Here is a 21,758-nt window from a genome sequence, read left to right as displayed (position 1 = left end):
TAAAATTTCGAAAAATCGTACAGTTGAAAAAACTTTTCAACTCGATGAATATTTTTATAAAACAGAAAACTAATGAAATAACTTTTAAAACAGAATGTCCGATCTCGACGACACGTTGCTGCAAACATTGATGGAATTTGTGCAACAATTGGTGTGCAGCGGAGACCTGACAATGGCGAAAGCATTGCGTGTTAAAATATTAGAAAAACATGCTATGAAGCAGTTGCAAGCGACGCAACCGATACTCTCGTCGTTGAGTGTATCCACGAAACAAGCCTCGTTGTTGGACTTCAAGAGCGAACAAATCGCAGAGCAAATGACTTTGCTCGACGCCGAATTATTCATGAAAATCGAAATACCAGAGGTTTTGATATGGGCGCAAGAACAGAACGAGGAGCGGAGTCCGAATCTCACGAGATTCACAGAACATTTCAACAAAATGTCGTACTGGGCGAGGTCGAGAATCCTCGAACATCGGATGGAAAACGAGGCCAAAGATCGTGAAAAATACGTCGTTAAATTCATCAAAATAATGAAACACCTTAGAAAAATAAATAACTTCAATAGTTATTTGGCCCTGCTGTCCGCTCTCGATAGCGCCCCCATCCGACGACTCGAATGGCAAAAACACATCACCGAAGGCCTCAAAGAATATTGCGCACTTATCGACAGCTCCAGCAGTTTCAGAGCTTACAGACAAGCCCTCGCGGAAACTCAACCTCCTTGCATACCCTACATGTAAGTTCGTGCTTCTTTCACAATTTCCTATCATCGCTCCACCCTTCGAATCTCATAGAACATCCAGAACGTCCAGAAGTTCCTTGTTTAAAATGTCATGTTCTGAAAAAATGATAATTCAGGCTGAGTCGAGTTAACATTGTTTTTTTAATGATTAACAGAGGATTGGTACTTCAAGACTTGACATTCGTGCACATTGGTAACAGTGATTTGTTGCCAGATGGAACAATAAACTTTTCGAAGCGATGGCAGCAATTCAATATCGTGGAGAATATGAAGAGATTCAAAAAAGGGTGAGTTTCGAAGTGACGATAACAGAAATTGAAGCAAAGTGTTCAAAAAACCTCCTAAGATGGTTGAAAATAATAATGTCGATTCGTGTATTTTCAGGACGTATTCGTTCAAGAAGCACGAGAGAATAATAACGTTCTTCAACAACTTCAGTGATTTCTTGTGCGAGGATGCGATGTGGCAGATCTCAGAGAGCATAAAGCCACGCGGTGGCAAGAAGCCGCAGCCTCAAAATTAATGCCCCAAGACGGAAGTAAAAACGCAGGAAACTTGGTGAAATGGGAGCTGCTCGAAGATCGTTAATTCTTTAACAAAAGTGAAAAATCCAAAAAAAAAAAATGAGAGTGAAAGATTTGCTCTCATGGCGAAGCGACAAGCCTCTGTGAGGTTGAAAACAAAAATTCGTTGTCCGTGAGGCACATAGCGAGCTCTACATCGGCGAGTAATAACGACGAAAAATCAAAGAGAACATTTCTCTCATCTCATAACGCTGTTAATTGTAGAAACAGCAAGAGGAAAAAAAATGGAATAAGAAATTCCCTTGTTTTGCTGTGAACATATTCGCCATTTCTTAACGTACTCTGGGAAACCAAAAGAAAACACGCAAGAACGAAGAACGAAGATGAATATTCTGCGTTGATGCTGAAATTTTAAAAGGGCGTGAGGGAATATTAGTTGAACGAAAAACATGTATAATTCTCTGTATTGTGATGTATGAGTGTTAAATTTTATTTATTCAAATAACTCGTGTATACACGAGTGTATAAACGTGTGGCAAGAAAACCAGGGAACAGAGATATTCACGCAGTGGAGATTCCTCGTACGATGTAACTTTTCGATTTTCTCTCACTTGGCTGTCTATTATTATTTGTATCCTTCAGTTTATTCGTTTTACGTCCACACATCGCACAACATACGTTTGCGTGTGTTTATTCACACATATATACATATATATACATGTATAGGTTGATTAATATATATATGTATATGTATATACATAATTTTCTCGTAAATTTTACGTACGTAGTTAGAAAAAAAAGCGTCTTAACGGTCAACGGCGTTACTGTTAACCACCACAAGGGCGAACACCAATAACGTTGATTAATGTATAGCCATTTACCGGGGTGTTCTTCGAGTCTCGTAGGAAGGTTGGTCTCGTGCGATGCACGAGCCGATGTTCGCGAGTCCTCAATTGACACGTGGCGAACGACTGAGACCAACTGTTACATATACTATTGTATATGATTATTTAGGAAAAAGAGAAGGAAAAATTACGATTTGTCTCTCGTTTTATTAGGACTTTTTTCATTTAAATTCAACTCTAATCACTCAATCTCCTCTCCGTTACATTTAGACTTGTCAATGCGAACAGATTCTTCGAGATTTCAGTTTCGAGTCTCGAGTTCTAAGAGGAGAAACGAAAAACGAGAGAAAATGATGCTGATCATCATGAAAACATTGGACGCATAAGGCCCTCAGAATTTTTTAAAACTAATTATCTTTTTCAAGAAAACACAATGGGAGAAATTGCTTGAGGGATTATAATAAATCCACTTTTCCCGGTGAATCGAAAACTCAGTGTGTTAAATATTATCGCTCCGCTCTCACTCAACATTCCACTCTGCGAAAAAATCTTTAGTAATGATGAAAATAATTATTATTGTTATTAGAGCATGGAGCAAGATCGGAGGTCGGATTATCCTAGCATATATCCGTTTATTAGTCACTTATCTATAGTAATATCTTGCACCATTCGCAGGAACGAAGTCTTTGGTATATCGGCTAATCGCAACGATTTGTATTTCATTTTCTCTTTCCTTATTTTTCATTTTATCGTGAAGAGTGAAAGAGAGCAATTCATTGAAAATTTCGTCACATGTAATGGACGCTTAGGATTGCGCATTTAATCCTGAAAAAAACGATTGTAATATATCCATTTCGTTGCATACATCGCACTGATGCAGAAAAAAAGCAAAAATTTTGTGCAGCCTTCGAACTTGAAGCTACGATCTTCTGGTCCACGCACGTTCAAACGAGCCCAAAACGTTTGAAGAATGATTTCCGAACTATCGAGTCTGGATCCAAAGAAGCAGGAAGTGGCTGCACAAAACGCATCCAGATTTTTTCCTCATCAGTCTGACGTGTGCTCATTAAATGTAAGAAAAATATATTCCAATCGTTGTGCTTAGTTAAAGTATCGAAAGCAGGGAGTGTCCTGTACGAAAATCCGTCGGTATTATTGTATAATTATCGATAATTCTGAACTGTGTCATAAAAAATGTTAGTGCGAATATGTGGGTGTGAAAGTGAGAGAAAAAGTGGAATGAATCCTGGCAAAAGGGCCTAAAATTTGAACCGCAGAGTGAGTGAGCCCTTCTATGAATGACAAAGTTTTATCTTGTAAAGCGAATGAGCCGATATAGCTGCTACGTCAAGTAGGTACTTTGCCTTGAATCGTTGTCGTGAGAAATATCTCCGACTATGAAACACCAATTTTTCCCGGAACAAGAAAATACGATGGGCTCGAGCGACCTTCGTTTTAAGCAAACTGTACTGAAAAACAAATGCAACACCAGCTTAGGCAGCGTAGTATCATGCTTTCGGAGAATTTATACAACTCCCGATTTCAAATTTGTCGTCTCGTTACTCACTCACCTCGTCACAGGGACATTTCAAACAGCAATATCACGAGTGCGTACGCAGACTGCTCCAGGTTGCGTGGTCTCCTCTCGTGATTTCACTTCTGGATGAAAATTCCAGTCGAAAATAGTCTTAAAGCTCTTGGATCAAAGCCCTTCGAGAGGCGAAGTCAACGAAGTTTGGAAACAGAATAAAAATGCATGGGACCAAAGTTGCACAGAGAAGAATTTTCTAAAAAATAGTGCCAGCCTCGAGGCTTCTCGGGTGAAGGTTCAACTTTGAAGGCGAGTCGAAAAATCATTGTTACTCAGTAAATGTCAAGCATTCCAATCGTCCGATGAATCTTTGCTCCGTTTTCAATCAACTTGACAGAACTGTCAGTCAAAAATCTTCTGGCCTCGATCAAAAAACAATTCCAAATTTTTCGATTCGAAATTTCATTTAACCTTTCAACATTTTCATCACTCAACCTGAGACAGTCTGTACACCCGCGTATACGAATAAATACACTTTAGGACACTTTCATTATTCACACGTGTTCGGTTCACGAATTATCTGAGGAAGAAATTCTAATCCCAGACACAGTGGGCAGCCATTTTTTTATTATTTAAATATTATCTGTTCTGTGATTCGTGCAAGTTTGCGAGTCAAATGTGAAAACGTTTGTTGAAAATTTGTCCTCGTTTTATTTCCTTCTAGCTAGCCCCGTGTACATCTTATTAAATAAGAAGCTTTATCAATGTTGTAAATAATGAAATTGTAACGATGATCGTTTCTTATACCACGATTATGATAATAGTTATAATATTATTATTATTAATTATTATTATATCGTCGAAACTACAATTCATCTGTAAATGTATGACAAATGCGAAAATACGTGGACATACGAACGCAAAATGAGAAAGAAAAGAAAATTGTAAACATTTCAGAACTATGCGTAAGCATGACATCTCGCGAGGCCCGCATATAACGCTAAGTCCTTTGTTTTAATCTCAATGTGATGCCATATTATACGTTTTAGCATTATACACACACACATATATATATATATATTTCTGTATGTACGACGAAATTTGATAAAAGAATTTTTATTTAATTGGTAAATTAAACGTGAAAATGAGATACGGTAAGATTGAGCTTTTCGCTTGTTTATTTTTCTTTCGTTCTTTATATTTCTTGAGACATCGTTGATCGCGGAAAGGATTCACATACATGATAGGATCGAAAAACAAACGGGTGCAATAAAACAATAAAAATTCGAGTGGAAATTTTTCTCGAGCTTGTTCCTCGTTCGGATGCCAAATTTTACTTTGCTTCAGCGCTGCAAACTTTTATTTCGAACTCAAAGCATTTGTGGTGAAAAAAAAGTCCTCGTCCATTGCAAATGTACCGTATTAAGACGTACTTTTTAAAATAATTCGTCCACGTATCAATGTTTTTATATTGCTCGACGAGTGTCACCTTTTTGAGAGCTACGAAGGCGTTTGTTTTTGTAGTTTCGACTCGAACCAATACTGTACTCATACATTTTTCCTTTTCGACCTGAAACTAAACAAAAAATTTAAAACAAACGCTTGTTAGAAAAAAAAAAAAACAAAGCGATGTGAATAATTGTAGGGCACGCTAAATAATTCATGAGATTATCGTTGGGGGAGCTGGCGTCGCGAGCCAGCAGTTTAGCACGTGATATTTTACACGTTTTCAAGTAATCGTGATTCTGTGAACCTCGTGATGAGGATTCGAACGAAAAATCCGTTGATTTTCATTATTATCGCAAACTGAGATATATCAAAAAAAAAAAAAACAAAACAAGTGGAATAATGTTAACAAAATCACAAACTCGGGATCAGGTTCCATGCCACGATGTTCGTTCCCCCGGTCTAAAACACCTCCGCTCTCAAATGCCTCACTACAAAAAAATATTCATTTCAGTGAAGTCAAAATGGGGAAAACATTTTTTGTGGTTAAAAAAAGGATTTTTGGGATGTTTGAGATGGCAGGTGTTTCAGAGTCGAGAAATGTGAAGAACATCGTGACTGAGAACTCGAATGGTGGAACGAAGACGTTTAGAGGTTAAAAACTGAAAATCGAGTCATTCGGGATGCAAAATCGATACTGAAACGAGGAAAGTCTTCGACGAAAAAAGTGGTCATGTTATCAATGAAAAACGATAAAAAGTGATGAAATTGAACTTCGACAAGACTTTAGATCGATCTAACTGAAAATTAAGGGTGACTGAACGTTCCGAGGAATGATGAAGCTACGAAATATCAAATAAAAACTCTCGCCGAAGTTTCAAATTAAACGAAGGAACAACAAAACAAACACGCAAAACAATACAAAAACAAATTTCAATCTGAGTGTACCGTTACGAATATAGTTATCGAATAGTTGTTACTCATAGCAAATATTAGAGAAAAAAAAAAGCAACAACAAAGAAATACCGATCACGCAATTAATGACTATCTCGTGTCTTAAATTAAGAAAGAAACAAACAAAATGAAGATTAAACAGAATTTTTTGCGAAATATGTGTGTTACTTTAAGAACTTAGAGAATCAGTGGTAAGTATTTAATATCTATGCAAATACACAAGCACATACGCGATCTCAAGAAATGCTCAAATGCTCCGATAAAAAAAAATACCAAGATTCTTCCACCGTGTACAGTCCCACGCAGAAGTAGCATTCCCTGAAAACGTGTTCGAGCCAATGCCGACGAAGCTTGAGGTTCGGGCCGGTTTTGATCGAACGTCACTTCTGCCCATGACGAGACTAGACTGCACCGAAAGTTTAACCAAAAAAAAATGAGCACGTGAAGTAGACGAAAAACACTGTAAAGGTGGATAAAATCGAGTGTACACGACAGCTTTGAACGCGACAGCAACAGCAAACACATATCCGTAAGGCTCAGAATAATTCAAAGTACGAAATAGGTGTATTACAAAATAAAAGAAAAAATCTTAACGGGTTGTAAACTGTAGAAACTTTATCCGTCAGAGCGAGAGAGCGAGAGAATGACAAAGAAAAAGAGAGAGAGAGAGAGAACAAATAATTAACTTGATTCGATGCGTTGCTGTTGATTATACTTTCATTTCGATAGAAGACTTTGACCGCGAGGCACCAATGGACGTTTCACAACGAAATCGATAAACGAATAAACTCGTGTAATCATTTGCAATAGTATATTAAACGAGTAGCGTTTCACTAGAAAAATAAGACGAGAAAGAGCTCTTTTTTGCATTAAAATAATAAGAAAGAAACAAAAAAAACACAATAGCGTGTTCCGTAAAGAAAAAAATTTGGCGGATGAAATGGTAAACAAAACAGACTAACTTTCAGAGGTTAAGTTTCAAGACGAAAAGGTGAGCGTGTTTATCGGTTCGTGGCACAAACACTTTAACCCAAAACACAGTTGCCTCAATTCCCTATCCTTGGAAAACATCCGAATCGCACACAGTTAATCGAGCATATCATTGGTAAGTGAGTGATATTAATATTACACCCCGACGATCCTTTAGATATAAAATACCCGTACAAACAAAAAAACACGCGCACACAACACACTGACATGCAAATTTCACGAGATTCTTACGATAATCGAGTGAAAATGATGAAACTGTTACAATGGAATTTTTCGGATGAATAACTGACGAAGCGAGAGAGACGCATTCGCGAGTTTGGCTGATTCTTTTCGAATTAACGATCATGTGTATCTTTCGTAGTTTCGTCAAAACTCTCCTCATATTTTTCTATGTACTATATTTTTCGTCATTATTTACGCCGTTCAATTATACGAATATATATGTATATACACGTACACATTTCGTGTGGGGATTCTGAGAGCGCGATGAGCGTAGAAGGCGAAGGAGAAAATAACGAAGAAATATGTCGATGACACGATTTTATAAACGTATTCACTCTACAGACTGTTGTTACGAAAAAAAAAAAAAAACAAAAAAACAAAAAAACATTCGTTCTAAGCATTTCTTTCTCAACATCTTTCACTTCTCTATGAAGAATTCATAAAAACAGGCCCACATAACACATCCACTCACACACACACACAAAAAAACATGAATACACTTGATATTTGTATATGCGTTTGATATATGATTCGAAACACGATGAAGTATTTCTCGCTTGTATGTAACGGACCGAGAATTTGTATGGAGAATGATGAAATAAATAATATGCGAAAAAATCACGCTGTGTGAACACTCGAATCATTTCGGCCATCGATCTCTTCGAAGCAGTTGAATTTTTTTCGCAATCCCGTTGTTTGACTCTTTTCGTTGCTTTCTCTGTGACGTCGAACTGAATATTTTATTTTCAACGACAGCTTTTTTTACAGAATATCAAAAGAAAAATGGCAGTCCATTTTTTCCGATTCTAACCTCACTCGCTTCGAATTTTTCCGCTCCAGCAGTCTTCGTTTATTTTTGGCCCTGTAACTTTGTAATTTTTGCTTTACTGCTCGACAAGGAATCGTAAAGTTCGAGACAATGAAGACACGTGGTAGTGGAACAGGTGGACTTTCTAGCACAAGGACGGACGCATAAAATTTTATATATCTAGAAGAGAAAAAAAAGGAAATAACAGAAAAAAAGTAACCCCGCGAGATAAAAACAGGTGGGGCAGGTTTTCGTCCCCGAGCATTCGTGCCATCTATGTTTAACGTGTATCAACGCACTAGTGTACCGCCGCTCATCGTTACCCAGCTGACGTGATAAATGCGTGATTAAACAATAAAGCCCTCAATGAGATATTCCACAATTGAAAGCCTCGAGACCCAATTCAGTCAATCATCATCGACCCGAGCAAATAGAAACAAATATTCTATGCGAGTGTACATTCAACGAGAATATTATTTCAGTTGTCATTATAAACTAACCTCACGTGAGCTGCGCAGAGATAATTGAACGGGGGAACGATTACTCAATCGTTGCCTTCTTTTTTTCATCCACCAACGGACGATTACCTTACAAATTTCGTTATTTCAATTGTTCAGTCGAATTCTCGAGCTTCGGACAGCGACAAGAGGCATTTTTTTATCAGGGAGCTTCGAGAGTCATTGAATTTAGTTTTTGTTTCGTTTTACCTAAATTTTTGACAGCTCTTGATGGAAAAATGGAAAATTCTGGAACGACGATTCAACGAAAAATTCGTTTGGATTTCACACACGAAAAGTCCTCGGGTTTGTTGAGTTTACCGTGAAAAAAAACTTTTGTTAGCATGACCATTCGAAGGAGGTTGGATGCAGTAAAAAATTTGGAGAATTTCGAGTCCCAAAGTTGCGATAAAACAGAGCACAATTCTAGTAGTAGTAAACTGGTCGTAAGAAACTTTAAACGCCCATTTTACGAGTGGCATTCGGAGGCTGGGCGAGAAATCATCCTTCATTCTAAAAAGAACAGATCGTAGGTAAAATCTGGTTGCTACTGGAGCGAGGGGTTACGCGAAGACGTGCTTTAAAGTGGTAAAAATGATTCGGTCGTCGGAGGTTTCCATCGTTAGGGAACGAGTCGAGACGAGATCCAGAGGCAAGAAAAAGTGGAAGGAGGAGGTGAGAAGAACGAGAGAATTGTGAGGGAATCCGGTGGGAAAGTTGCGTTCAGGTTCGCTCATGATTATTAAAAAGTAGGAGTGGGGAAAAAGAAGTGTACGATATGTACGAGAGAATTCTCTCCTCGCTGCGAAGTGCATTTTTGAGGTTAGGTGGAACTTCTTTTCGTTAGAATTTCCAAGATTCTTTCGACGCTGAAAAAAACGAAAAAGAGGCCAAGCGGAGCTCGGATGTGCACTCGACCCTCGAATATTCGAGGAGGTTTTACAGGCTTCTTTTTTAAACGTTTTCTCATAATTTTAAGTGGTTTTTGGTGCGGCTATAAAGTTGCGCGGGAACAATATTGCATCGCGGCCACAGCATGAGAACCCATGCCTGTGTAAATCTTGGCCTGTGAAATACCAAAGAAGGAGGGGGCGTCCCACCGAGCAAAAGAAGACTTTAGGACTCTGGAGCCAAACCAGAAAAACCGGCCTGCTTATACTCCCTCTCGCTCTCTTCTTTCTCTTTATTTCTCTCGCTCCCTCTTTTCGACTCTCTTCCCTGTCGACGTGAGACGTGACTTCGTGCGGCCTCTCACCTCTCTTTCACTGAGAAAACTCCGTTCCATCTCAAGCTATTGCCGCCATTTATGGACATCGATATTTCAACAAATGAATTTTCACGCGTCGTGACAATTCTCGATTACGCAGGTGTTCCAACTGTACGCGTTTCACTAAACATTCTGACGTTTCCATGCAAACTCTCATTTTCATTCGATTATTCATCGACTGTGCGTGACAGTGAAAATATTCATTTATCTGTGACAGCACGAATGAGCTCGATGTATTAACAAGTTTCTTCAATAGAACACATTTCATCGTCGAACATTTTTATTATAATTATAACCTTCATTCTTCGAGACACTATAAAACGAGCTGTACTCGTATTGAATTCCCGAAATCCTCGGGGTATTTTTTTTCCTATTTCCCGAAGGCTCGCTGCTTCGACCAAGGATATATGTGCGAGATCGAGTCGCTTGGCTAATCCGATTCGAGACTGGGTTCGAATTCCTCGAAATCTCCTATGCAAATCTTCAGCGATGAAATCGCAAAAAACGATTCTCCTTCCACGATTTATCGTGCGTTAGAATAAAGCAAACTCTTCCTTCTAGCAGCTAATTGCAACAAGATTGATGAGACGAATCCATTTCATTTGAACAGCAGGCTTTTGTAAATGCTCGGAATGTACAGGCTGACTCAAAATTTCGTAAGAAAATGCAATGCATTGCGAAAACAGTTCGAGAAAACGTTGGGCGCTTGCTGCCCGCAGCGCCAGAGGCATGCGGCGGTGAATTTTGCAACTAACTCATAACCTTCGTCGCTTTTTTCGATCTCTCTAATCGTCTACCATTTATTCAACTTATTTTTACTATTTTCATCCTACAAAGTATTAATTTGAATAGTGAGCGGCGAGAAAAACTTTCTTCTCGTGTTTCATGTCGTACGTGCGTGTGTGCACGTGAGTGTTGCGGGAGTTTGTTCGAAAGGTATTTTATACATATGCTTATGGCGACTGACCGGAGTTGGTCCAACGGGTTAATTCGTTTGACCCAACTTGCGTTACGAGCTTCGTCTCTCGAGAGGCTTTACTCACGACGGTCTCTCAATTATTCTTCGGCGACAAACTCGACCGCTATTCGAGCACTTCGGCACTTCGCTCTCCTCGCACTGTCTCCGCAGTCTCGTGCAAGGTTGTCATGTTGTCGTTGTCGTTACAGAGGGAGCACAAATTGCGAGGCATTCGCTTCGTCCCTGGTAAGCATCGTGGCGCAAACGAGCAATAATCGGAACTTCACTCGTCCCTAAAAATCTTCATCCTGTTGTCAAATCTAACATTTCTAGCGCAGGTCACAATTAGAGGCCCGAACTCTAGAATCTTTTCCTTTCAAAGTAATCTCGAAATCTTTCATGGTGTAACTAATTTCTGAATGACTAAAGTACCGATCTCACGGGAAGATTTACGTTTGTATTCTTAGGAGAAATCGTGAGTAAGTCGTGAGTAATGCTTTTGCCATTGGACGCGTTCTCAACCCTCTGCTTTGTTTGAAACGTTGTTTTTTTCACACATCGCATCGTTGAAGCTTAATATTTCGACGGAGATTTGTAGCGAGAAATGAAAAAATGAAAAAATTGTTTCCCTCGAAAAAATAAATCGACGGGGACTGATTAAAAAAAAAGACACGATCCTGCCAGGATTCGAACCTGGAATCTTCTGATCCGTAGTCAGACGCGTTATCCGTTGCGCCACAGGACCTCGGGTGCTTCAAAAGCTCGTCCAAACTGTGACACGACCCCATTTACCAAGTACTTCGAATGAATCACCGATCAATAAATTATCAGTCGATTGGAAAATTGTTTATTGACATTCTTTGAATTTCTTAAGAATTCCCGTCGACAAGTGCGCTCACTGATTTACCGACGATTATTTCGCCGTCTGATCGAGCGCTGTAGTATTTTCTTTCAGGCAACGATCTCGGTGACAGCTTCAAATTGTCAGAGCTTTTGACAACTGTGCTAACACTTTGAAAATGATTTATATTATTTAAAAAAAAAATCATTTCGAGCACGAACTTTCGAACTGCATTCCCACAGGAAAACGTTCAAGTGCAAAAAAATTTATTTATTTCCATGAATGTTTTATCACCGTTGAAAAAAGCTCTGACGAGTAGCAAGTTTGAAACTGCTGGAGCACCAATTTTCAAAGAGAAACGCACGGAAAACCTTGCCTGTTTAATATTAAAATTCAAACCGCCGCTTATTATGCCTTCCTGTCAAATAATTGCTGTTTACGATAGAGTATAAATAGTTCTGTAAAAGCATCAGCGTGTCGCTCATCGCGACTGCAAAAATCGTTACATCGATTGTGATTTACGAGCTGGCAAACTCGGCAGGTCGTATATACTCATACGAGGTGAGTGATGCAACCACGAGAAGACTCGAATGCTGAACGAAGATTAATACATTCAAGGGAAGCGCTTGTGACATGTTCCTTCTTCTGAAAAGTTTACTCAACGTGACGTGAATATGCTTTTCGATGTTAACGCGAGTATCGGAGAAAGATATACCCGGGAGTTACATCGCGAATATGAGTTGACCATGTTCATTATCGATGATCAGTCCAAAAATGCTTCAGGTATTGAACTTTCACGCTTTAAAGCGGTCCACAATAGCAGCACATTACCTTGTTCGTGTATAGCGAGTCCGAGAAGCTCGACCCGTCTTTGTGCACCTTTAGTTCAATAATTTCTCGTCCGTGGCGCTCTCAACAGCCTGCACGTACTGTAACTATTACCATAGAGGTGTGGTGCACGTAATATGCTTTGGAAAAATACGTTCCTAGCATATTAATAGTTTTACGTGTTCGCGATTATACAGATTTATTCATACCGATACTTCGAACTCGAAAATGTGCTCGTACACGAACAAAACTAATGCTTTTCCAGCTGGGTTCAATGGAACGGAGGGCAAAACGTTTCGTGGCTGAAATAACCTCTAAATCTTGAGGGAATAACGGGTTTTTATTTGAAATTTACGCATTTTAATGGAAAATGGTTTTTTGAGGTTATAAACGTTTCCAGCGCCTTGAGTTTTAAAAAAATATTTCTGAGTGAAGAGAAGTGTAAAATGATTCCTTTGTTTTAACAACCCTGGACTTGAATACCGTAGCACGACTCTAATAAAAGTTCCGTCCTCGTGCAAATGTTATTCTTTCGAATTGGTTACATAAAGTAATATAAAACCCTGAAGAAAGGACACTAATGACCTCGATCGAATCTGTAACACGATTCCACCGTCAATTGAGGAAACTGTGCCGGCGGCAATGACGCTTACGAGCTTGATTTACGCTCGAGATGAAAAACGAAGCTGCAGCTGATGACTTGGCTAAAAAACTTCATTACTCTACCTCAAGCTAGAAAAAAAAGTAGAATATTTCAAGTTTCGAAATATTTATTGTTCATAATTTTCGCCAGGATTTTTGTGCAATTTTCTACCATCTTCTCGCATGAGAATGGCGACGGTTTTCTCAAAAATTCGACTGGCACGTATCCAGAGTCCAGTTACACCAAACGTTTTTAGGCATTGTTTCGTGTCCGTTCAGCGAGGGAAATCATATTCGACGTCGTTAAGCCTCGAATTTCACTTCAAGAAAATCCGAAAGTCGCACACTGCTAGTAATTGCGTCGTTAACCGTCAAGGTGTACAGTGAAGTTGGTGAAAAAAACATAAAAAAACATTAGTTCAACGGCACAAGAGGATCGAGAATCACGTCTGCCGATGTGAACTATTGATAGTTTCGAACGGATCGAGAATAAAAGAAAAATTAATGTCGTCGGTGAGTGATGATTAAGATACGCTCTCGACTCAATCGAGTCACCTCGCGATAAGCTCTGATTTTTTAATCAGCTTCGTCGTGAAAAAATAGACAAGAAAGTTTCTCTAAACGTTTCGCATTGTCAATCGAAAATGAATACAACGTTGTGCCATAACCTTCAAAAAATAAGCATATAAGCGAACCTTCAGTTTTTTTCAATTTATTCGTCCGTTTAGTCACGTTCTTATTTTGATTATCGAAGCATCGTTTCGAGCATACATTCCGCATTGAATATGTAAGCGCGTACATTGTTGAAAAAATCAGTGAAAAGATGATCGTGTTATTTCAGTATGTAAAAAACGAGAAAAAAAATTGGTAATTCGATAGATGGCGCATCGGCTGATTCTTCGCATTGTGGCGAAGTAGCTGGGAGCGATCGACATAATTATGATCTCGAAACCGCAAGGCTCGCTTGCGCTGAATAGAGGGTATGTAAAAAAGTTTGAAAGGTATGAATTATCGAAAGAGTGTCCAATGTTGCGGGTAAGGACGCGGATATCTTGGTCGACGCCAATGCAACACAAGTTGCGGTGTTTCTGCGGTTCGTTGCCGATGACGTTGCTCTTCGTGCTCCCTTCGAGCAGGCTAAGCTATACGAACCGCAGGAACATCGTCGGACGGATTCGTGAAATCTGAGTAAGAGCTTCGTCCAAGCTACGGCGAAGGTCTCGCTGCGAGAAGGAAGAAGGAACTCTCACGAGCCTCGCGAGGACTCGACATACAGAGTGTCCGAGGAATCTCGCCGAGGCGGCGCTGTCATCGGCGAATTTCTCGAGCGAAAAAAAATGTCGCTTCGATTTTTTCCAATTCGTAGTCCACGAGATACGAGTCGACGAGAAACAGCCGGAATCCAAAACGCGAGAAAAATCTCGCAGCTCTCGAGGAAAAATGCTCAAAATGTTTTATCCCAGAAATTCGTCGTTTTCCGTCGTTCACAAGCAACTTTCGCGACAGCTTGTACACGAACGAAGTACAGAACAAAGAGAAGGAGGGAGAAAAAAGGGAGGAAGGCGAAAGAGGATCGTACCGGGACCCGGTCCCGACTCTCGGGAATGGCCGATGCATATACATCGGAGAAGTGCCGAAACATTTTTTTGCCTAACCTCGTGAATCTTGGCGCGAAACACTCGACCATTCGCATTTCCTCCGTACTTGAGAAATACGACGTGCTCGTTTTTGCTGCGCTAATGTTTCGATAAAAATTTCTTTCGCCATTGAATAAAGGGAAAAAGGAATCTAATAAATGGGATGGATGAATCGTACGAAATTTTTTTAACAAACCTGTAACTGTGACGTCGCTCATTATTCGAACATCGATATTTTCTAACCTAAAATATTTTGAGGTTACTCATCTGCTCGGTTTGAGATAACTCTTGTCTTCACGTCCGGTAAAAATCGAATAATTTGATGGCAAAAGTTTATTCTTACTCAAAATTTTTATTCAAAGTTCAATAGTATCGCAATAGTTGCCGAGAAAAAAGTGAATACGATTGATTCGACGCGATTCGCCGTACTGCAGCGTCAATGAATCGATTCGAAGAGCTCGGTCAAAAGCATTTTGCTCCTTTAGGTTAGAACGACCTGTATGAAGTCGCGAAGTTATTTCGAGACCGGTGCGAGCTCGCGGGTGGATTTTGTTGAACCCTTCTTCGGAAAGGCCCCGAAGGATTGGTAGTTCGGAATTTTCTCGCGCGTTACTAGCGTGCGGGGACCGCGAGAACTGCGTCGATGCAATTGCCTGAAAACGTCCTCGCCCGCTTATTCGAACTGAGCAATATCTTTTACATATACATATATATATGATTTGTATACACGTGGTTTAACACAATCGCTGCTCGTAATCATCACGTGCTAATGAACTTGACTCGTGGATCTGTTTACGATAGAGTAATATCTAATTAAAGATTCGACTTAGACTATGGATATCGGATTTCATGACGAGCAAGTTCCGAGCGAGAGAGAAGGAGGGAGAAGGAGAGAGGGAGCGCGAGCTACTGCAACAATAGCACGATCGCTTGGATCGCATATAACATTCTTCGTCAAGGAAATCCGAAACGTACAGTCCGGTTAAGTAAGCAAGTATTTCGTCCCCCATTTGGCATTGTTCGAGTTATAAAATAAAGTTATAGGCGAAAAAATAATTCGAGCATCGAGTGTCGATTGCATAGATGGAAAAAAAAAGATAAATAAAAAAATCGTAGAAACCGCCGGGTGCGATAACTTTCTCGTGCGAGATTCAAAGGTCACTCAACGTTCCGCAACGAAGAGAGGGGTCTACGGAAATCCATCGCGATCTATTTTCCCAGGAGGTTGATTAATAATTTATCTCGACTCATTTATTCTAATATAGGAGATAATGAGGAGGGGAAGTGAGATAGGAAGAGATGAGCCTGAGGAGGGATTATTCAATTAGGAAGAGTCGTCGAGATTCCTTCTGGAATTGCCGGTAGGCCCCTTGTAAAAGGTACAAGAACAAGATCCTCGGGAGTTCCAGAAGCCGGGAGTAGTTCGGCGCCCCCACCGCACGAAGAAGAATCTCATCGTTCCCCTTCCCCTAGAGAGTTGCCGATGGCAGTGTCTCCCCGAGGGGGTCGGTTACCATGGCAACAGATCGAGCGATCCAAGCGCGATCAAGTTATCCATCGGTAGAAATCCTGTGGAAGAATCGTCGACGCGGTGTGCGCAAGCGCGTCGGTGAGATCGCGAGCGCGACGCTCGCGCTCCTTCGGCGCGACCGAGAGGCTTCGCGCGCGCTATCATAGTCGGTGGTGCCGACGACCGTTACGAGAGGAGCAGCAGCGCGGCAGCGGGTCTCGAACGGGGAGAGAGAGATCGAAGTGGTGGGGGGTGAGCGGGCCAGCAGGCAGGCAGTAGGCAGCTCGACGAGTTCCGGCCTCGTGTGTGTGTGGAGAGACAAAGAGAGAAAGAGACAGCGCGAGTGGGGGGAAGAAAAAGAGCGAGAACAAGAGTCGCGAGCGTAGAGGGGAGAGCGACGACAAAACGGAGAGAAACTGAGCGTTCCCGATTGCGGGAGAAAGAGCGAGCGAGAGAGAAAGAAAGCAAATCTACGCTACGGTGACGAAGGAGAAGGGGGCAGAGGGGTCCCGGGATCGCGGTACGCTAGCGCTCTCAGTCCCCAACGCCACGAGAGCGAGCGGAGAAGAGAAAGAGCCCAAAAGAGCAAGCTTTGCCGTAACGGCTGTACTTCGAGAGACGTATACAGGAACATACGAGAGAGCGGCTAGACAAGCGCCCCTGTGTCGTGCGTGTGTCGCGTTGTTAATCGCGTCACAAACAATATACGAATATTACATTTTTTTTCACGATAAACCTTACGAATAAATAACCAAAAATAAACGGTTTTTAACGTCACGTATTTATGTTTATACATATTTATATGCGTATCGATACACACGCGTGTATCCATGTATACTAGACTCGGTGTTAAACGATTCGTGCGTAAAAAAAAACTCTAACGGAGAGTAACAGGTGTTCGTATACGAGGAAAAGGTTAGCGAGGGATCAACGACACGGGAAACATCGCAACGTGTACACAATCGTTCATTCAGCCACGCGGATAGACAAAGAGAAGTAATAGACCAAGAGAGAGAGGGAAAGAGACGCGTGTTGGCTACGATTGACATTGCGAGTATGCAAACGAAGCTGTACGAAATCGAACCGGTGTGTTTATGCGTGAAAAACCAAGTCAACAATTGGGCTGTCTCCTGCACGTGTAGCGAAGTATTCTCCTGAGAGTGCCAACGGAATTTTTGAAAACCGCCGATTCGTCGGAAGAGCATATGATTTGTGCAACATACGAGTACCGAAATTGAGGACAACAAAGTGTTTAGATAAAACTATAACTACCCGGGAATAAAGATAATAAAGTGAGTGTGTGCTCCCGGTTCGCGCGAGCTCGACAAAACGATCGGAACAGTGGCGCGCGGTTTCTCCTGACGGTTGGAGCGTCTGCGCGGGTGCATTGTTTTTTGACCTGCGCTTGCGCCATCCCTAACGAAAGTTGAAATACCCTTCGAAAGGATCGCGTGTTGTTAATCGACTCGAAATAAACGAAAAACGATTTCTTGACTGTTCATATTTCACAGTGAATATTCGAGAGGAGAAAAATACATTTATCGAAAATCAAAGAAGAATAAGCTGCAGCCATGTTTGACGTATTCGGTTCGGTGAAGGGGCTGCTCAAGCTCGACGCTGTGTGCATAGACAACAATGTTTTTCGATTGCATTACAAGGCAACGGTCGTATTGCTAATAGCATTCTCGTTGTTAGTCACATCTCGACAATATATCGGGGATCCGATCGATTGTATAGTCGATGAAATTCCATTAAACGTTATGGATACTTACTGCTGGATATACTCGACTTTCACGATTCCGGATCGCGTCGGTGTGATCGGTCGCGATCTCGTGCAGCCCGGTGTAGCGGCTCACATCGAGGGTGAGGACGAAGTAAAGTATCACAAGTATTATCAGTGGGTATGTTTCACCCTGTTCTTCCAAGCTATTCTTTTCTACGTGCCGCGTTATTTGTGGAAAACATGGGAAGGAGGCAGAATTAAAATGCTCGTGCTCGACCTGAATTGTCCCGTGGTGAGCGACAGTTGCAAATCGGATCGTCGTAAATTGCTCGTCGAATACTTCTGCACGAATTTGCATACGCAAAATTTCTACGCTTTTCGATTCTTCTTTTGCGAAGTATTGAACTTCATAAACGTAGTAGGACAAATATATTTCATGGACTTCTTCCTTGACGGCGAGTTCACGACGTACGGCGCGGACGTCGTCAAGTTCACGGAGATGGAACCGGAGGATCGTATCGACCCGATGTCGAAAGTATTCCCGAAAGTGACCAAATGTACTTTCCACAAATATGGTGCCTCCGGCACGGTGCAAAAGTTCGACGGTCTCTGTGTCTTGCCACTGAACATCGTGAACGAGAAAATTTACGTGTTCCTCTGGTTCTGGTTCATCATCCTCGCGATCTTGAGCGGTCTCAGTCTCGCTTACAGAGCCGCTGTCGTCGCTGGCTCGAAGCTTCGTCTCGTTTTGCTCAGAGCACGATCGCGTATTTCCTCGCCGAAGGACATCGATATTATCGCCGATAAGTGCCAAATCGGCGACTGGTTCGTTCTCTATCAACTTGGAAAGAACATCGATCCCCTCATTTACAAACAATTGGTCGCTGATCTGGCAATATCGTTCGCCGGCAAGCAGCAGACCGCATAGGCGAATCCTCGCGACCATCTTCCACATCATCATCACCATCACCGACCCGGGACTCTCTCTCTCGAGAAATCAGCGATTCCTCGTTTTCGCTCAAAATTAACACGACGAATGAACCAATCGACACCGTTTTTTTTCTTCATCTTACATGTCAATGTATGTATACAAATCGATCGTACAAATTTCGTACGAAAACATTTTTTCGGCGGGGTGTAGACGCGAGGCACCCCTCGCGCGGTCACGTGACGACGAACATCGATCGAAGCGCTCGGCACTCGATATTCCGAGCCGCCATTTTTCTCATTGTTTACTTTTTCGCGCCTTTCTCATATTTCGGCCATTCTTTACCCCCTCCTCCGGGCCTCTTTATTTCACTTATATTTTCCCTTAAATTCAAACCTCAACAATTTGCTTACGATTCGTGTATATGAGTAGACATATACGACCCGATGGATTCGAAGTTTGTACCGATGGGCTGCGAGAAATGACGTTTTTTGCGGACATTCCGGGCTGTCGAACCTCGGGGAAGTGAGAGGTTAGGATTCGAAAGTTTGAATCCGAAAAAAACGAACTTCGGGTAACGCGAGGAAACAATGGAGGCATATCGCCATCGAGAGCAAACTCCAACATCGCTGTATAAGTATATTATATTTATAAATATATTTATATAACTAGAAATTGCCAGGAAATTAGATCGAAAAATAAATTTGAAGCATCGGGCGAGCGTTTCAGCCCCGCGAATAAATAACCTTTAAATAGCGGACAAGCACAGACTCCAGCAACGTCCAAGTGTCGTAGGGGTAGAAAGTCGTCGATGAAAAATCGCGAATATATTCCGCTAACGGTTCAACTCTTTTACGACGATAAATTTCGTTATTTAGGCACAATTTTAGGATATTAAACGTCTTAAAATCGGATGTCGATGTGTTCGAGAATCAAATAGAATTTCAATATTTTAAGTTCACGAAACTGCCATTACACCGAATAAAGAAAACACACACACACACACACGAACAATCTTTGATTGATAAAACGGAATATTAACATGTATATTAGTCGATTTACATGGATATGTGTGTAAATTGATTGCGGAACGTGAGAGAGTGGAGGCTTCGTAGATTCTAATTTTGTGATAAGCGGTGGACGGCGTATGGGCTAAATGACCAGCGTTCTCGTCGCTCTCCCCCCTCTTTTTTCTTCTCTTATTCTCGCTCTTAGCGCATAATCTTCCTCTGAGCTACTTTTGATCTCCGATTCTTCGTATATTTCATTTTATATTCTACCTACTATTTTTCCTCTCTCTTTTTTTTTTTTTATTATCGTCGCGTACCTCAGCCGGAGTCTGTGTGTGAACAAAAGTGTGAGCGTGTGTGTGATACGAGATTCGAGCCAGCAGGTACGAAATCCGGTTGCTCGGGGCGCCATTTCGGCTCGTAAATTCTTGCAAATAGTTACTGCCACATTTTCCTCTGCCAATTTAATCGACTATTCGCAAAAAGGGAGGAGGAGAGACGACTTCTTCTCGCGGGAAACAACAGACGAGAGCGAGAGCGACGAGACTTTATTTAAATATGCATACATAAATATGAATATATTTATATCTTTATACATATCTTCAAATAATTGCGTATTTTTTAGCTGCAGCAAATAAGTGAGCTGAAAAATGTCGAGGACGGCGCTCGGGTGTAGCGAATATTTCAAATATTGAGATTTCTGCGCTATTCTCCAGTCGATTATTTCGATTTTTCAATGTATAAATATAAATATATTTATTCGTATATGTATAGGTTTCGATGGACACGCAGATACGCCGTCTTCCCACAAGTAGTCTTACTTCTCATAAACCCACGTTATTTCGCCAATTTCTTCATCTCTTCTCCTATTCTGTCTGAATAACGATGCGAGAGGATAAAAGGCACTCCGATTATATTCTCTGGCCTCGTTAGTTTGTAAGAAATAAACAGAAACGAAATGATACAGAAAGATTTATATATTATTATATACTATAATTATTAGATAGAAATGTGTAGATATTACATATCCGTTAGTTTTCGAATGAGAACGAAAGAAATTCGAACGAAGACACAATACGTCCATTCCACGCTCTCCGAGCGCCACCTTCGAGTCGTCGGACATTAAAATCACACTTTCCTTCCCTCTCCCCTCCGTTAATATTTTCCGACTCTAACGCGTTGCCCCGATTGACACGACGGAGAAGACACAATTGTATGAACGAAAAATACGAATTAGAGCAATAGATAATAAACGAATCGCGGAGCAATTTCGAGGAGCTGCGACACCCCTTTTTTCAATTCTCATAAGTTTTTTCTATCGAGGACGGTAGACAAAGTGCATTTTTTTCTTTGGTTTTCTTTTTAATCCTCTTACGAATGTATTATCGCCTCGTAGTTTGTAAAGCGTGAAAATCAGCGTGTGCGTTCACGATCGTTTAGAGCCCTCGAGGGTACGAGCTTTTTCTTCGAGCCGACACGATATTTTCGTACGTATTTTTGCCAACCTAGGTCTTATACTTACTGCAAATCTTTACCTTATAAGAAACAAACATAGAGAAAAGACAATAAATAATGTTTATGACTAATTATTTATACACGTGGTCGTTATTTTCCCGCTTCGTTCCTCGCATTTCCACTTGGATTATTCGTTCGTCTCTTGAATTCGTTGAGAATTTTTTTCCTCCAGCGAAAGTCCGTTACGAGAGTGAATCGCAATGAAGGAACGCGTGTACGCGATGTCGAAATTTTCAAGGATAACCTCAAATTCAACACTCGACTCTTTTATCGAATCGTTTTGGTGGGTTTTCGGTGGAAAAAAAAAACGATAATAAAACACCGATGTATGGCCATAT

The 21,758-nt window shown here is 41.0% G+C and overlaps 2 protein-coding genes and 1 non-coding gene across 9 annotated transcripts in view; 2 read left to right on the top strand and 1 right to left on the bottom strand.

Annotated features, from left to right (window-relative positions):
* The window catches only part of C3G (C3G guanyl-nucleotide exchange factor), a 78,026-nt gene extending 70,149 nt beyond the window's left edge, over positions 1 to 7,877 (top strand). For all 7 annotated transcript variants that reach the window (XM_043420595.1, XM_043420590.1, XM_043420591.1 and 4 more), the window contains 3 exons: positions 94 to 738; positions 900 to 1,031; positions 1,129 to 7,877. In XM_043420595.1, the coding sequence (XP_043276530.1) occupies positions 94 to 738; positions 900 to 1,031; positions 1,129 to 1,267 (916 nt within the window). In that variant the 3' untranslated portion in view covers positions 1,268 to 7,877. The remainder of the gene's footprint in view (positions 1 to 93; positions 739 to 899; positions 1,032 to 1,128) is intronic.
* A 3,581-nt stretch (positions 7,878 to 11,458) lies between these two features.
* TRNAR-ACG (transfer RNA arginine (anticodon ACG)) lies at positions 11,459 to 11,531 on the bottom strand. The gene has a single exon. It is a non-coding gene; the product is annotated as a tRNA-Arg (tRNA).
* A 4,920-nt stretch (positions 11,532 to 16,451) lies between these two features.
* Inx2 (innexin 2) lies at positions 16,452 to 21,494 on the top strand. The gene has a single exon (XM_043419216.1). It carries the CDS (start codon positions 17,816 to 17,818, stop codon positions 18,893 to 18,895), a length of 1,080 nt encoding a protein of 359 aa, XP_043275151.1. The 5' UTR covers positions 16,452 to 17,815; the 3' UTR covers positions 18,896 to 21,494.
* The last annotated feature ends 264 nt before the right edge of the window (positions 21,495 to 21,758 follow it).

This window comes from Venturia canescens, chromosome 5, assembly GCF_019457755.1.
Source record: "Venturia canescens isolate UGA chromosome 5, ASM1945775v1, whole genome shotgun sequence".
Classification (NCBI taxonomy): Eukaryota; Metazoa; Arthropoda; class Insecta; order Hymenoptera; family Ichneumonidae; genus Venturia; species Venturia canescens.
The sequence above is the reverse complement of the archived record's forward strand: the minus strand, read 5'-3'. Positions and strand labels throughout refer to the sequence as shown.

Coding starts and splice junctions, on each gene's coding strand:
- Inx2 (XM_043419216.1), top strand. CDS start 17,816: ATGTTTGACGTATTCGGTTCGGTGAAGGGGCTGCTCAAGCTCGACGCT.